Source organism: Zonotrichia leucophrys, chromosome 3, assembly GCF_028769735.1.
Source record: "Zonotrichia leucophrys gambelii isolate GWCS_2022_RI chromosome 3, RI_Zleu_2.0, whole genome shotgun sequence".
In the NCBI taxonomy this organism is placed as follows: domain Eukaryota; kingdom Metazoa; phylum Chordata; class Aves; order Passeriformes; family Passerellidae; genus Zonotrichia; species Zonotrichia leucophrys.
In genome coordinates this window covers 21,060,142-21,073,897 of record NC_088172.1, presented here as the reverse complement: position 1 = coordinate 21,073,897, position 13,756 = coordinate 21,060,142, and the positions used below count along the sequence as shown (strand labels likewise).

The 13,756-nt window shown below is 36.4% G+C and overlaps 1 protein-coding gene across 2 annotated transcripts in view; it reads right to left on the bottom strand.

The window, feature by feature from the left end:
- The window catches only part of CSMD1 (CUB and Sushi multiple domains 1), a 1,074,724-nt gene that overhangs the window by 381,435 nt on the left and 679,533 nt on the right, over positions 1–13,756 (bottom strand). For both annotated transcript variants that reach the window (XM_064707609.1, XM_064707608.1), the window contains exon 6: positions 10,249–10,361. In XM_064707609.1, the coding sequence (XP_064563679.1) occupies positions 10,249–10,361 (113 nt within the window). The remainder of the gene's footprint in view (positions 1–10,248; positions 10,362–13,756) is intronic.

The following is a 13,756-nucleotide window of genomic DNA, read 5'->3' as shown; positions in this document are numbered from 1 at the left end:
AAGATAGTTTGATATATAAAAAGCAAATTTTTGCCTCTTTTATTCTTGAATGTGTAAGTTTTGGCATGTGCCCTATAAGGTGTTTTATTGTCATTTTAAAAAGTATTAGGCAAGCATAGTCCCTAAAATAAATACTATTCAATGTCTGAAAAAGAAAAAAAGACTACTGCACACTGTGATTCAAGTGAACCAGTTCAACTCCTCCTGTAAGTAAAAGAAATACTCTAAATTGGATGTTTTATAACAATTTAAATCCCATTTGAATGACTTTTCTGAGATACTTCTCTTTAACTTCTCCATTGCACCTTCATTAGAAAGATTTTCCTGATTTCAAAGACAATTTTCCATTTGAAAGCACAAAAAGATGAATGAGTTTACATTAATAATGTTAGAACTGAACAGCACTTTCCAACTTTTAAGGGATTACTTTTAAAAATCTGCACAGCCTTCTGCTAGCTTCACTTAAACATCCAGTTAAGCTTACTTAATTAGCTTACTTCACCTCTTCTGTTCATCATATCTTCAAGAGTCTTTTGGAGATGAGTTACCTACTCAGGGAAAAAGGCAGAGAGCTGAGTGCTGGAAGTCCATGACAATCTTATCAGAGTACTGGAAAGCACCAGTGGCATTCCTTAAACTTTTGCTGCAGCTGAAATAAACTCATCCATGAAAGGAATATATGCCTGGTCTTATCTGAATGGATCATGAAAGTAAAAATTTTAGGTTGTAAATCTTCATTCAAATCTACTGTGACTTTCAAGCAGCTCTTAGTTTCTGACATATTTGAACATGTGTGAAGAAAATACATTTTACCCCAGACTTCAGTGACATAATATGCTTTTCCCCAATTACCCAAATACATGAGTATCTTGCTGATTTTTCTTCCTGCATGAAAAAACTTCCAAGACCTCAAATACTGGCTACCACTCAAAGCTAAAATATTCTGACATCATCTGTTGGTACTTCCTCAAGCTGCTCTGCTGCTGCTCCGCTGAGTTCAGCTCTTGGCTGCCCTTCACTGCAGATATTTCCTAGCACAGGTATTTGAAGGTGAAGAGGAACAGCAATTGCCCAGGATCTGGTGATCACAAGAAGCACCTTTCCTGTCCAGTCTGAAGCTCTATGTCACTATAAGGAATATATATAGATGTATTTGAACGGTTCTCTGGTTTTGTTACAGCAAAGGAAGAACCCCAATATTTTCAGTATTTTTTGCATATGTTACATATCTTTTACAAAGATTTACACTTGGCTTTAAATATTTTGCAGAGTTCAGTAAAAAAGCGATGTGTTTGCAAGAACATTCATAAAATTATTCTTGAAGAAACTTAGCAAATTTATCTCAGTACAGTGTATAATTAATCAATTTCCTTTTGTTTTAGTTTCACTGTTCTATTTTCTTCAACATGTGTAATCCTGTGGTAAAACAAAGTATTTTCTTAATTCAGACTGAAGAGTTAACTTCAGTGCTCTGTTCGCTTTGCCCTGGTGCCTAATCTTTCCACACTCTCCTCCAAACACATAATTATGAGAATAGTACCTTTTTTGGTCCTGGAATAAATAAGCTACATTTTCACATTTAGCAGCATCAATGTTCTATCCAGATTATACTTATGAATGAAACATTTCTTTCTTATTGCTCAAAGTCATGTGAGATCAGTAAACAGTTTGTTATCTCTTTCTAGGTTTTCTTCTGCTTCACTATGGCCTGTTGTACTATGAATTCTTTCTAAAAGTTTAGTATTTATGAGAATATGAAAAAAGCAATCATTCTCAATCTTACTATTAACTTTAGTTTATGAAGGGAATTCTATACTAATTTTGTTGATAAAACAACATCCCACACTCAATAAGTGTGGATGCTTCCACCAGGGAGCTTTTCCTCTCAGCTGCCCACTTGAATTTTTGCAGAAGCATCACAGCCTTCCATAGAATCTCTAGTTTAAATGAATTCATTGGAATATTCATCCCTTTTCTGTTTCTCTAGTCCCTGCCTGAAGAGTATTCCATCTAATACATTCTCCCAGTGTTTCTGTCACTAACAGCTTTCAAAATCTTCCCTACTAATCAGTATTATAACTCCAGAGAACTTCACAGCAGGCACAAATGTTTCTCCTATATGGCTACCTGTAAAAGCTGTAGGTTCATGATCAGTTGGCTTCCTTGTTCCATCAATTCAGCAAAGTACTGCCTGTCACTATCAGACCTTCCACCTGCTCCCTGTGCTGGAAATCTCTGCATGCAGTACTAGTGAATAAATGGCACCAAGATAAATTGGTGTCACAGTAGATTTTTACACAAATCTTTCTCATTCTCTTTGTATAAACTGACACAGGTTCTGCAGGTTTAAAAAGAAGCACGGCCATTTGTTTTCCATTAACCTTCTCTATGTCTCCTAGCTGGCCCCTTGCCCTGATGGACTGCCTTAGCTACTTTGTGCTTTCAATGTATGACATATCATAATAAAACCGGTCCAGCAGGCATCAAGTCTTCAATGACTGTGGGAGCTTGACTAAATATATGTATTGTAAATATATGTATGGCAGTGATCTCTGTATTGTATTGCCCTGATCCTAGTTATTGTAAATGGGCTGCAGCTGTGACGTCCTAGATTGGGCAGCAGCTGTAGCCCATGGAGGTAGCTGGGATAGAAGAGGGTGTGGCAGTCAGAGAGGGCTGGGGAGGAGTTCCTGGTAGGGAAGCAAGATCAATACTGTTGTGAAGATTACAACATCTGGTGACCCTGATGTGGTGGAGAATGCGCAGCCACAAGGAACATTGAGAGATGGTATGGGGCCCCCTGATATGATAGAAGAGAGGGCAGCCGAGAGCTGTGGCAGCCAGAGAGCTGGGGCTTTAGACTATAATATGGCCTTTGAATCAAGGAGCTGTAACAGCAGAAAGCTGTGAGAATATGGCCTTTGAGGAAAAGAGCCTTGCAACATCTAGGGATGTGTATGTGCTCAAGACAGCTGAGAGCTGTGGCAGCCTGGGAGCTGGGACAAAAGATCCAGGGATAAGTATGTATTGAGGAGCCCCCGTCAGAGAAGCAAGAACAACACTGCTGTGAAGATTACCACAAATGACTGCAGATATTCTCCAAAGTTCTGGAAAATTTTATCAATACAATTTAGTCTATGAATAAACAGCATTGCAGAACACACTGGGTAGTGGTGTCTAGGAACTGGCTCTAAAAGTAAATCATAAAATGAGAACCATTCAGTTCCTTGTTTGAATGCCACTTCAGCCGTAGTCTTTTGAATAGTCTTAACTGAATGGCTGTTATGAAATTGGCATCTTCTTAGGGCTGATATAATGAGACAGCTACATCTGAGCCTTTTTAGCAACATTTTACTAGGCACGTAAGAAAGACGTATTACTGTGGCAGTACTGGAATATGTAAATGGTTCTATTAACCACAGAAAAGAATTGTCAAGAAAGATGGCAGATTATCTTTTTGTTGATGTTTTCATATCAAGACTGATTTGCTGTCTTGATAATAAAATGTAACAAAATATATATTTTTGTCTCAGGACCATTTAAAGGAATAGTCCTTTCAGCATCACTTAAGAGCTAGAAAATATCAAGGTTTTTTTCTGGTTCATGATGTTATCAATTGCTTTTATTAATACTCTTTCTAAATATACTCTACGTAACAATTCTAAAAGAAATCCCTGACTAAAAGTACCATGCATTAAGGAAACACTGCAAATTCTTTTCACTTATTTAAAACATAATTTCTAGTATTTTAAAGAATATGTGGAAAGAACAGGCATTTATAGGCAGACTTTGTGGGTTATGAAAATTCATTGAAAGATCTAGCAATTGCAAGTTGATTTACATTATTTCACTCATGGTTTTCCGTTAGCATACATTTATTTAAGCAGCCTCTATTATATTCATTGTTTGACTTCAGGATTATCTGTTTGTTAAATCCTGAATTACTGAATGTAATTAAACACAACAGATAGATAACTTGGGGTATATAATTATTAAAATACTTAATACCTTCTTGAACCTTGCTGAAAACTTGCCAAAAATAGAATACTTTATTTGAAACACTCTAATACTCTACAACAGAGGCCAGAGTTACTGCAAAAGTAAAAAAGTAAACGCAGCCATTAATCATGTTTTGTTTTGGAAGCTTTCTTATTCAGTTCTACTTCTAGGAATTTTGAAAGAAATATTTAACTTAAGCAGACCACTTTTAGCTGTATAGCTAAAGGTATTGTGGGGTTCTTTCCTCCTAAAAAGAAAACAAAAAATATTTTTGAAAATCCTTCTATTGTTCTGGCAATAAGCAAAAGCTAAACAGGCATACTGTACATGCTGTAAATGGGCAAGAAAGCAGGGGATTCTTTATGACAATTCTGTGTACATTGATAAGCTTTATTTCTAGGAACTGCCAGGTTTTCATCTCCTAGTTAAGGATACTTCACCCCTGGGGAATTTACACATTTATGAAGCACTGGCATAAGACAAATCATATGCTCTGCAACTGCCACTGAATATGCAAAGGGAATTCATGTATTAGCATAGGTGAGGGTAGAGGCATTTAAAATAAAAATGTTCATAACTGAATGACTGCAACATCTTTCCCCCCATGACAACGCCGTCAAGGAGCAAGGCAGAACAAGAACTGTATCCAATGATATATATGGTGAGAGTTCATTTCCATGAGACCAATGTTGCTGGTATGGCAGATATGAAGAAGACAAGGCAGAGCATGTCACTGCAATGTATTTTTTTCCTGGTGGTTTTCAGGGCTATTCAACACCATGCCTCCTTCTGAATAGAAACTCTGAAGCTAAAAAAAATGTTCCACAGGTAAACACAGAGAATTTGGGACATAAATATTTTTATTGATGAAATCAACATCAAAATACAAAAAAAATCAAATGAAAATGAGAACAGTTTGTCAAGTATTCTAATACTATATTTACTTGATGCATTAAGATGTGCTATTCTAGTACAGTGCTAATTTTTTTATACCAGTGAGATGGTTTTCTTGACCATGTAAAAAATGGGGCAATAAATATTGCTAAAAATGCAAGCTACAAAGATCTGAAAAAATGGCTGGACAAATTAATTATTCATAGCTTTATATCCAATTGGTAGTTCCAATATTTTAATGAAATAAATTATAATAATTCTGTTTGCCTGATGAAAGATCAAACAAAGGAAAGAAAATTAAATTGACTGCTTGTTAGTATTAGTTTTGGCTGACTGGAAAAGGCCAAGTTACAGCAATAATATAGCTATGGTAAGATAATAATGAACATGATGTTAATTTGATACGAGGGGGAAAGAGTAATTAAAGGATCTGTATGCTAATTTTATAAAAAATGTGGTAATCAGAATTCTTACTAGGAAAAAAAAATTATTATCCCATTGTTGCTCAGAGATGTGTTGTGCTGCCTCCCATACTGACTTGCTTTCAAAAAGCCAGTGACACTGATAGATGTGCTAGGTTAGTGTGGAGATTAAACAACAGATGGAAATGAAACTCCAAATAGGCCACTCCCCTTCCCCTCACCCTTCCCAGTAAGAGAAGGATAAAGACAAAGACTATGGCTTGAGATAATAAAAAGGAAAAAAAAACCGTGGAATAAGGGACACACAGTAACAGCAACAATATCAATAACAAAAGTATAAAAAAAGAGAAGGTGCTTTACAGGCTACAGGAGTTTTCCACCTTGACTTAGTTCCATGTGGCTGCCAAGACAAAGGATGATGGACGCTCCCCATAGGTCACATCCACGTAGCCCCTGGGACAAAGACAGGATGGTGGATGCTCCCTTTGGTTGACTCTCCCTGTCCTTGAGCCAAAGACATTGGGAAACAACAGTGGACAAACCCCTGAAAGCCAAATTGTCTGTGTCATGCCACGCTGCCAGTTCAGAAACTGGACTTGATTTAGCATCGGCTGCTTCTGACACTGGTGCCGCACCGTGCTGGCTCTGCTGGGGTTTTGCCTCCACAACACGGCAGTTCTGCTTTTGTCAGCATCATGGCTTGGAGACACAGTGGCCTTACATCTCCAAGCCACGTCCAGAGAAACTGGACAGGGATGAGCAGCACCAGCAGCAAAGAATGATCCCAACAGAGCTGATCCCAACAACCTCCCCAATGGACAGGCAAAATTAGATGCTTTTGGGGGTGCACTCAACCTTTTCTGGCCCTCAAAACCAATGATATGGCTGGTATAGAACAGCAACCTTTCCCTGCCCACACAGATATAGGGCCCGCTTCCTCTGCAGCCAGGATAGTGAAGCAATAAAAATCTCCCCTGTGCACACACAGAGGATCACAGGATATGGTGGTGGATGGGTGAGACAAATGCCACCTCTCCCTGGCCCTTCTGCAACCAGTCTAGATCTGTCACCACAGGTGTATAAGAAACACAGAGGGTCATGGGCAAGTGGGGGAACCAACACAGAGACCCAACCTCTACCCCAGCCTCCCCAGGGCTGTCCCTGGTGAGACCCAGTCCCAGGGGCTAGGGCACAGCTCACTCTAGCTCTCCAGTCACTTCAGAGACCCAGGAGGGGCCCTGCTCAGGATACAGAGCTCATTGTGAAGTAAAAGGGAAGAGCATTTTGGTATTCCACAAGGATAATTATGGAGTACTTAGGGAAGGAATCAACATCAGGGAAAGGAATGGATTAAATTGGCACAAGAGGTGTGTGAGATCAGAACAAATAGATTGTAATAGATTTATAATAAAAATATAAAAATGTCAGAAATATATTTGTGTATTGATTTTGAGCAGCAGCTTTTTGTGGGGGGGGTAGGGGTGCTGCAGAGATGGCTTCTGTGAAGAGCTGTCAGAAGCATCCCTCATGTCCAACAGAACCAAAACCAGGTGGTTCCAAGATGGATCTGCCACTAGCTTAGGCTGAGCCCATCAGCGATGGGGTAACATATTTAAGAAGGAAAAAAGTCACAGTGCAGCATTAATAGCAGCCAGAGAAAGGAGTGAGAATATGTGAGGGTTGAGCCTGATTTGCTCATGACAGTACCTGGTGAGTGATACTTTGCTGTCCTTATCTAAATACATTTTCTCTTACTTGTCCTGGTGAGGTGGAGGAGTGAATGACTGGTATGGTGGGCACCTGGTATCAAGCCAACATCAACCCACCACAGTACTTTTGATGCTGTGATGCAAATGGACAAGCTTGTGATTTTGTTTTGTGAATAGCATTTACACCTGACAGCTACCATAAAAAATCTATATAAGGACTCTAAAGCACAACTTACTGTCTGGCAAAGCATAAAGGCTGCTTTCATTAAATATCTAGGGACTGCAATTAAATTTACTGACTTTTCTATTTCCCTGAAACAATGGTCTATTACAGCACAATTATACATCACCACACACACACATGAATGAACTAAGCAAGCAGTCACAAAAAGACAGCACAAACTGACTTTAAAGAGCTATTCTTTCTAGCAAGCAGCAACAGGAGAAAGCAGTCAAAGTAACATTAGAAAGTTCAGTCCCAAATGCCCTGAGGACTGCTGCTCAAGATTTAGAATTTCTGGGAAATTAGAAGCATCACAAAGATTCCTTCCATTTGGTCTGGTAATGAGGACTCATCTATTAGTAAAGTGAGTGTTGAATGGTTACGTAAAAAAGTCTATATATTTATTTCACATGTCTCAAAGACAGGATAGCTGAATATATAAACACATCAATCCCACCTACATGTGTGTGTTCTGAAACAGTCTGTTAAAACTATTGGGAATAGCTGCCCATAAGCAAAATGTTTCTTGGAGGTCTCAGTGTCATATAGCCAGCAATTCAGGATTTTCTCAGAGGACAAATACAAGGATTGTGTCTGGAGACAATCAGACATTGGAGGCATTCTTTCACTGCTAGGTTTTGTGCCTGAAAACAAGGTTGTGTCTGTCACAAGACTTAGATTTTGTGGAGTTGTGGGGTTTTTTTTGTTTCATGATCAGTTAAAATAATTATTTAAGTTGAGAGAAGTACCTAAGATGGAAATACATGTCAAGGCTGTTGAATTTTAGTAGAAATAAGTTTCTGAAAACAAAAACATAACGGAGCAGCTCAAAATGCTGGGACATTATAGCCTGGAGAAGAGAAAACTTGGGGGAATCAGGGGTAGATCTTATTGGTGTGAATTAATACTTGTGAGATGAGATGGTGTTCAGTCAGTGGAGCCAGAACCTTCATTATGATAGCCATTGACAGGATGGAAAGCAATAAGCACAAATTGAAACTCAGGAAAACCCACTAACTAAAAAGTGAAAACCTTTTTACTCTGAGGGTAAACAGTGGTACTGGTTGCCCAGAGGCTGCAGAGTCTCTAATCTTGGAGGTATTCCAAACGCACCCCTGTCCCTGTCCTGGGCAGCTTGCTTTAGGTTTACCCTTCTTTGAGAAGGACACTGGGCAGGTGAGCTCCAGAGGGCTCTTCCAACCTCCACTACTGTGCAATTTGTGGTGCTAGTATATTTCCCTAGCTGAAAATATTGTTACTTCTGCTTTGTTTTCAAATACACACATAATATAATTACTAATGCTGTGTAATAAAAAGAACTTAATGAAGCAGTTGGATTAACCTGTTTTTCATACCACTATGAATTTTCATCCTATGGGTCTTGATGTTTTAACACGGTTTATGTTTATATCACTAACATAGCAATTTATTTAATTGCAATTGAGTCTGATAAGATAGATAACTATGTAAGTCATGATCTCTCATGTAATTCAGAAATCTTTGTATTAAATACAGTAAAATGTATAAACCTGCAATTCATAAGAATGATTTAAATTAAGAAAGGAAGTTTCTGTAATTGTAAGAATTTGATTGTAATAAGACACTTTCACATGTAATTCAAGGTATATTCTGCATCAAGGAAGTTCACATTTTTACCCAATATCTGATGTATTATGCAGATCAAGAGAGATACATCTGAAATAACCATCTCACCAGATATTTCCCAAAAGTTTTAAGTACTTGGTGAGTATTTGTCTAGAGATAAGATATATTGAAGAAGAACAAAAATTGTTTTCCAGTGTATGTTATATCACCACAAACTTCCTCCTTGTTACTATGTTGATTCATAGTTTTCTGGTGCCTCAGCAGGACAAATCACAATATTTTTATGGACCTCAATTGACAGTCTTAAGACCTTAAGATACAGAGTTTACATAAGCAGTGCATTTTCATTCATAGTACCCAGCAGTGGTATTATATATGCATCCTTGGTATACTTTGGGAAAAAAATAAGTTTTAAGTGCAAAGGATCACATACTTATGCTGAGTTGCCAAAATTAAATGAAATTTCAGATTTTTTTTTCTGAAATGTTCAAAATATTTTTAAAACTAAAAGGACTATGTATATTAAATGCTTTTGTTGCACATGCATGTCATAGTCACCAGAAAACATACAGTTGTTGCAATGTATTTGTAATTTCAAAATTTATAGAGGTACCACACTTTCAGGGGAAAAACCACAAATGTTTAAATTCCTAAAGGATTTGATGCTGTGGGAGGTAAAAGGGTTGAAACAGTGTATATAACTGCAGAATATGAAAGCACAGATAAATTAGGAAGCTTTTCTATTTTCAATATAACTACCATGTCTTTCATCTTGAGTAATGATTTATAAAGTACAAAAATCAATACAGAATCCATTCTAAAAAATTGCATTTTGAAAAGTATCTACATGAACATAAATAGAAATGACAGCAACACTGACATCCTTTTGTCTTCTTTTGAAGTTGTATATGCAAATATATGCAGGAGCCTGAAATATAATCTGTACTATACTATGGTTGAGTCAAATTTCCAAACGATGAAGGTAGCTTCTGGATAAGAGTTAGGTTTTGAATAATGAAGGAAGACAATGTTTAGATAGAAGCCTGCCTTTGTGTGGAATTGACTTTCTGCAAGTTGCATTCCAGGCATGTTTTTAAAGCAAAGATCAGACTGACTGCAAAGAAATTTATTATGAAAAAAGTGAGCAAGCAAATACATATTTAGAGCAGACTTCATTTTGAAGCACACATACTTTTTCTAAAAGTAAATCCCTAGAGACATCTGATCACACAGGGAAAACATATATTCAGCGTCAGAGCAATAGTTACATAGTAATAACAAGAGTCAGCTTTTTACTGTGTCTGTGATATTTAAACATAATTATCAAATTCCACCACCACTTTAGTGATGCCTAAAGGTAAAGGGCTTTTTAGGCATGCTTTTATAGGTTTCCTACCTTGAAACTGAGCATTAAATCCCTTTCGTCGGTGATTGCTATCAGACGTAAAATGGAGCCGTAACCAGTTCTTACTGCTGATAACTGGAGAAGGTAGATTCATACCACTCAACCTGGAAAAAGGAAAAAATATAATATTAAAAAAATTCATGTGTACACCACTTTAAAGAGAAATCCCCCCCAACCTCAAAATATATTAGATCACAATAATTTGCTGTCATCTAATCTCAATGTATTACTAGTTAAGTAACTATTATTGTGAAAGAAACATGGTTTTTTTTTTTTTTCTCATTACAGTTATCCCTTTTATGATTAAAACTTGTTTTTCTGAAATATTTTTTCATGAATTAAAGAAGAAAACCAGTCTTATGAGAGTGTGTGCATGCAAGTGTAGGTGTGCATGCATGTGTCAAAACATTCAGCAGAAAATAAGCCCATTCAGTTATGACAAGGTCGCATCACCTGACTCCCTGCTGTGGGATTTGACAGGAAGTCAAATCTCAAGTATTAAGAAGTGTTAAATAAGGGTTATGGACGCTATCTAATTTTTGGTTTGAGTGGTAAGTTATAGGTACACATCAATGCTAGTAGAACTGATTTTGTGTATTTTAAGTCCAATCCACATTTAATAAAAAAACCAGAGACGTCTAAGCACAACCGTGGGTATGAAGAAAGTGCACAAAGAATTTTTCTAATACAGGCAACAGGCCTTTGGCCCACAATGGATTATTCCATTGCCATTCATTGCACAACATCACTACACCATTTTTTAATGCAGTAGCTACCACAAAGAACCTAATATGATGTAAATTCATGTCTTAGTTTACCAGATGGTACCCCTTTTTTTTTTGTTTTGCATGACCATGCTCCAGAGTTCAATTTTTTTTTCCCTTGAATAACTCTGGTGAGCTACACAAAATTAAGTTTATCCTTTTAAAAAATGTTGATTACTTAAAACAAAAGTCAAACTGATGAATATCAGAAATTCTCAGCTAAGATATAATCTGTGTGAGGGTAGATTTGCCAGTGCTGAAGAAGACACAGTGCATATATTGGAGCTAAAAAATAACCAAACTGAAATGGGATTTAGTCTCCCTCCAAAATTAATCAACATAGCGAAATAGATGCCTTTTTTTTCATCACAGTATGAGATATCAGAGTTTCATTAAATATTCCAGATTAATAGGAAACTCATTATGTTAAGAAATAATGTTTCTTGCAGAAGTCTAGCTAGAACCATGGCTGAATCCCTTTTATTTTTTTCTGCAGTAGAGAAAGACCAATATATTGAAATATAGAGATTTTTAATGGATGGGGTTTTTTTCTACATATGACATGCAAACTAAATCAGAGAAATTTCATTTTAATTTTTTAATCTCATTTTCTTTATTTTCTTGTTAACAACATAAGGAAAATGCAAACCCTACTTAAAAACAGTTTTGATTGAAAAAAAGGATTGGTCTTTTACAAGATGATTTACACACTTCATTTTAAACATGGCAATAGTTCAATAGTTCTTAAAGGTGTTCATTAAAATATTCAGACCTATACATTTCTGCATCTTATTCAGAGGGACTTTTATACTTTATATATTCTTTCAGACACACTTTATATTAAAGCACCACTCTAAATATTTGTAATTACAAACTGGTCTTTTCTGTTTCAAATCTACTTAGAATTTGGGTGTACCTGTAGAAAGTACTGAGATATAACTAAAAGGAAAAGAAAGAACAAAACCATATGTGGAATACAGACTATATCTTTGCTAGTATCTCTTAGCTATTGTCAAAATGTATGCTAAATCTAAAAGTTTTTACTATATATAGGCTGTACTTCATATCACTGAACTGACAATTCATTTGTCCAAGTACATAAAGTTACATTCTAGAAACACTGTTTTAGGGGTTGGTTTTACTTTAAAAAAGAAATATAAAAGTAGTAACATTCTAGCTAGTATATCCAGAGCTCTGAATTTCAAAGCTGGCAAAACTCTAGGCTGAAATATTCAATTGTAATATGAATTATATTGTACATTTAATAAAAGATTAAATGAACATCATTATAAAAGCATGTTCAGAGCAGATCTTCCCTTAGTTACATATCTAATAAACAGATATTTCCCTGACACACAATACACAATTCCATCTCTGTGTGAACTCTGCAAGGTTCTTAACATTCTCCAATCACCCCATAATACTAAGAAACATAATATGAAAATAAACAACCTATTTTAGCACAGCTCTAATTTAGCTTCATAATTTCTTTCATACTGGACTCTAGATAAGAATATGTTCTTTAACAGCAATGCTGTTTATGTTTTAGTTGGAGTGTTACATGACTTGTGAGGGTTCCTCAGGGTGAGAGATAGACGAGAATCTTGCTTCATGATCAGAAGGCTGGATTTATTAATTTATGATATATAATACATTATTACTATATTAAAAGGAATAGAGAGAGAAGTTGCAGAAGCTGCTAAGATAAGAATAGAATAGGAATATAATCTAATAACAAAGTTCTGTGTCCAGGCAGAAAGCAAGCAAGCTCTCCTGTGAGTGGTCAGCAAATCCAAATACTCACAGAAGACCAATCACAGGTGCACCTGTTGCATTCCACAGCAGCAGATAACCATTGTTTACATTCTTCTTCTGGGGTCTCAGCTTCCCAGAAAGGAAAACTCCTAAAGAAAGGATTTTCCACAAAAGATGTCTGTGACATTGGAGAAAGTGAGAAAGCATAAAATATCTTAGTGGTCCTTGGAAGAAAGTTATAACTAGTTTATGGCACAGTGGTGTTTGATTTTTTTTTTCTGTAAGGTTTTTTAAAACGTCTTCACTATAGTAAGAAATTAAAAAAAAAAAATCCCAACAAAATCTGGGAGCGTTAGCTGGCAATCCTGTAGCTGACATGTGGACATCAAAAGTGATGCCCCTACACAAAGTACTTTAATCTATAGCATTCATCTTGTGTAGGTGGGACTTCCTATGGAAAATTTCAGTTTCCACTAATGGCAGATCCAAAAGTTTGTGGATACAGTGTAAAATTCCTCTTTACATGTTAATTGATCATTTTCATGGAATTTCTGAAGGATTGGCAACCAAAGCTGAGTATGGAAGGGAGAGGTGGGCCTGGTTACTGATGAAAGTGGCGGATCATCCCATGAATTGATACAGCAGGCAGATCTGAACCTCACACAGAAGTTGAAGTATTATATGACATTGGGGTTTTTTCCTTCTTTCTTATCTCTAGGTGTTTTTTGGGTTTTTGTTATTTTTTTTTAAATAACGGAATAGGAAACAAATAAACTATTTCCATTGCACACTAAATATCAAAATTTAAAAAAAAAAAAAGTGTATGTTCCTCAGAGAAAAGTAAAAATCAGTAATGTCAAGGACAGCTGTATTCCAGTCCTACAAACCAGAATATTACACCTACAGAAAAAGACACAATGTGGGGAAGGGGTGCATAGAACACATGTTCTTTGGTATTCTGGTATACAAAATACAAGTCC